Source organism: Zingiber officinale, chromosome 7A (assembly GCF_018446385.1).
Source record: "Zingiber officinale cultivar Zhangliang chromosome 7A, Zo_v1.1, whole genome shotgun sequence".
NCBI classification, from domain to species: domain Eukaryota; kingdom Viridiplantae; phylum Streptophyta; class Magnoliopsida; order Zingiberales; family Zingiberaceae; genus Zingiber; species Zingiber officinale.
Window position 1 is genome coordinate 105,751,164 of NC_055998.1, and position 4,330 is coordinate 105,755,493.

At 36.5% G+C, this 4,330-nt stretch overlaps 1 protein-coding gene across 1 annotated transcript; it reads left to right on the plus strand.

Moving 5' to 3' along the window:
• The first annotated feature begins 411 nt into the window (after nucleotides 1-411).
• LOC121999589 (probable aspartic protease At2g35615) lies at nucleotides 412-1,698 on the plus strand. The gene has a single exon (XM_042554247.1). It carries the CDS (start codon nucleotides 412-414, stop codon nucleotides 1,696-1,698), a length of 1,287 nt encoding a protein of 428 aa, XP_042410181.1.
• Nucleotides 1,699-4,330: the final 2,632 nt, after the last annotated feature.

Consider the following 4,330-nt stretch of genomic DNA (forward strand, 5'->3'; position numbering starts at 1 on the left):
CACCGATTCTGAATGTATCAAATACAATTAAAACAATCTAACTACACTTGGAATGAGAGCAAAGTTCCTTCCAAATAAATATCAATTAGTCGGAAGAAGTTTAAGGACACTTACATCTATGGTTCCATTTCGAATCAATTAATTATAAAATAAAGAATTAAAGATATATTTTGCCATTTTAAGCTTGATTTGGACTATTAATCGAATTGATGGATGCCTAGCTGCCATTAATTTCCAATTCCTCTCAGAATTTTTAAATTAAATGTCATTTCAAATCACACATCCTTCCAAAATTTATCCAATCAATCTTATCATTAATTCTCATTAATTAAAATTCTTTATTCTCCCATTGAATATCTCTATAAATTTACGCGCCAATTGAAATTTTATATATCTTCATTAATTATCGCAATGGCAACCGTCAGTACCTTCTTCCGCCTCCTCCTACTGATCTCCTTCGTGCCAGCCCTTGTCCCGCAGGACACTGTCTTTGATGTCGAGTTGGTCCACCGTGACTCCCCCAAGTCGCCACTATACAATAGCTCGATGACGCCCTTCGATCGCTTGCAAGCTGCTGCTGTCCGATCGGTGAACCGAGCTAGCTACTTGGACACCTCCATGGACATAGATCTCGGATTGCTCAATAATGACGGGGAATTCATGATGAGGTTCAGCATTGGCACGCCAAACCAGCAATATGTGTGGGGTCTTGTCGACACCGGTAGCAGTCTAAGCTGGGTCAATTGCGTTGGCTGCCAATGCTTCAACAATAGTGCCACCCTATTCAATCATAGTGCATCCATCTCCTACAAGAAGTTATCTTGCATTTCTAATGAGTGCAGGAGCTTTAGCCAGGGTCGTTGCAATGATGATCAGATGTGCAAGTACACTATCGCCTACGGTGATGGCTCCAACATCAATGGAATTTTCTCCTCGGAAACCTTCAGTCTCACCTCATTAGATACCAAGCAATCTACATTCATTCCAAATATGTTATTTGGATGCAACTTCTGGTCCTTGATAACTAAAGTAAATGACCCTGGCAGCATCATTGGGTTGGGACCCAGGCCGCAGTCTTTGATTAACCAGCTTGCCCCTAAGTACATCAGCAAGTACTTCTCACACTGCTTGGACATGCCCGATACGGGAGTCAATAGCAGACTCTTCTTGGGACGCAGTAAAAAGACGGTCATCGGAAAGACGACTGTCACGCCGCTCATGACGCAAGACGGCTTCTATGCCGTGCAGCTTAACGCCATCTCCATCCCGGATGAGTTCGACATCTTGATTACTAAGAAGTCCAGGTTGAGGGCTGGGAACATCATCTTTGACTCCGGCACCTACATGACCATGCTAGACACTCAAGTGGTGGACCAGTTGGTAAGGGCATTGACGGATTATGTTAGATTGCCGACTGTGGAGAATAACTACTACAAATTGTGCTTCACTGTGCTCTCGACAGACCAAGAGGAGATGCTGCCGGGAATGTGGTTCTCATTTCAAGGGACATTGGGGAACTTCATGGTGAGCCCTGAAAACCTATTTAGGTGGAATAGGCAGCATGAGAAATGCATGATGATAGTGGGAACGAATGGTATACAAATCTTTGGGAATATTATGCAGCGAGATGTTTTGGTTGGACTTGATCTAGATAAAATGGAATTGACCATTATAGAGAAAAAGTGCATTGAGTTATAGAAATCCTAATAAGCAAGTATTAGGAATCCTAAGTCGAGCCTTCAAATTTATATTTATGTTAATAAATCAAGGAATTTCAATGAAAGGAAATGTGCATTTAATTTATTTTATTTTTACAATGATTTAATTAGACAATTTAATTGACTAGGAGTAGTTTGATTGAATATAATTTTCTTTCTATATCTCTTTTAAATGATAATAATTAACATTATATGTTATTTCTAAATACTAGGAGGTGCTTGGAATTTTATATTAAGGCTATTTGAGTTTTATATCCAATTATCGAAAAAAAATCATTAACCAAGTTGGGTAATAATGATCATAGGGTGATAGTCTATCCCTACGGAAGTTTCCCACTAACCAGTACGATAAATCATGAATCACTTGTTATGGGTGGCCCAGAAGCTCAACATCCCTTAGTTGCAATTTTGATTTGGAGAAAAAATCCCTACAAATACGTCGTAGTTGGGAATCATAATGTGGATGTCTAGGAAACAATTAAACGCCCTTACTGCTACATCATAGCCCCGGGGGCTCCATATCCAACTATTGAGAGTGTTTGAGAGGGTGAATAATGACTTTCTTTAATTTAGATAGTTGATAGTATACTTGTTTACAAGATTTTAATGCGGAGAAAAAAAATAACTGAGTTTTACTTTCACTTGATCCAATATTTCCTCGTAGTAAAAATTCCTCTCTACTTTATGAATCCAATATCAACAAATCGATATGCTAGTAACGTGTGTGTATATATATATATATATATATATGTGTGTGTGTGTGTGACTGTGCGTGCGGAGCATATCATTTGCGTTTCTTTTGTTTTGTTTTCATTTTTTATTTTTAAATTTTGAATTAAAAATATTAATTAAAATATTTTTAAGATTTTATTTCTAGGGTTCATGCTTCCCAATTAGATTATAATGTTCAAACTATTTTTTTTAAAGATTTTACTTCTAAGATTCAGACTTTCAATTAGGTTATAGTGTTTAGTTAAAAAAAATAAAAATGATATAAATTTAAACATTTATAGAGTATTGTAATGTATTTATGAGATATATTAATATATTTGAGATTTATAGGAGGAAATATTGTTTTTTATTAATTCAAAATTTTAAAAAATAAAAAATGATGCTGATGACCTGGGCGCGCACAGTCCCACACTGTGCGGCGCGCATAACATCAGAACTGTGTGTGTATAGTACGCCGATCTACTATAGATTTGTCGCGAGCCCATGCGCATACATATTGATCCAGGCGCCTAGATTCCTTTTTTAATCAACATTTCCTTAAAAAAAACACCATACCCCATAAGCATTTAAAATTTTTAATCTTAAATACTATAATCTAAGAGGTAAGCCTGAACCCTATAGGAAAAATCTTATTAGCTTAAACCTATTATAAACCAATCCCTAATATATCCCTTGAGTATCTAAAATTTTTAATTTTAAGCACTATAATCTAAGAAGGAAGTCTGACCTCTAGAAGAAAATTTTTATTGATTCAAATCCATTATAACTCAGTTTTAAAATCTTAAAATTTAGAACTCTAAATACATATAATATACCATAAAAAATTAGACAAAAAATAAATAAAAAAATATTCTGATTAAATCTAGGATTCTTAGATTCAACCTTGGGTGCCTAGAAAAATAATTATTGAAAATTTTCTAAATTTTACAAGAATTTTTAGATATTTTAATGGGATAAATCTAGGTTTCTATCTGAGTTAATTGATTCAATTAACTTAAGTTTCGATTCCTAAACTTAAGTTTCACTTTTATCCCATCTGTATCTCTTCCTTAACCCCACGCATTTGTGGTGTCATTCCGTCGCATGTTGGTCGCTGCTTGCGTACAACCGACGTTGGCGTCGTGCTCATGCTTCCTCTTCTCCCCTATTGCCACCACTGGCTGGCACATCTGAGCAGCCACTTTCTTCTTTTGTTGGCTGCCGTCGGAAATCTCCACCAACCACCTTGAGCAGACCTGAAGTCCAGCCTATCCTGTGGCCACCTTCTTTTTGCCACCATGCCTGCAACACCATGCACTACAAGAAAACTGATATTTAGCTACGAATTATAATTATTTCGTCGCTAACCTATTAATGTTCGTCGCTAACCGATCTTTACGACGATAACATTTCGTCGCTAGGATCGTCGTTATAAGCTTGTCGTAAACAATTTTTAGCGACGATAGTTTTATGTTTCGTCGCCAATATATTAACGACATCATTAAATCGTCGCTAAAGAATTTTAATCGACGCTAATCTTATGGCGACGAATGAATATTACTCGTCGCTAAGAAATTTGTTTGCGACGAATTCAATTTTTTCGTCGCAAACATGTTAGCTACGATTTACCTTATTTCATCGCTAATGTCATCGTAATGCGTCGCTAACACTTTTCATTTCGCCGCAAACGGCTAGGGCAAACATCAATATGTTTAGTTATTAGCGACGAATTCGGACCTCTTTCGTCGCTAACACATTAGCAACGATTTTCTTAACTTCGTCGCTAACCTATTTCATTTCGTCGCAAACGTTTACGATAAGGTTTGATATGTTCAGGTTGTTGGCGACAAATTCCAAAAAATTCGTCGCTAACCTTCGTTTTTTTTTTAAATTGTTTTAAA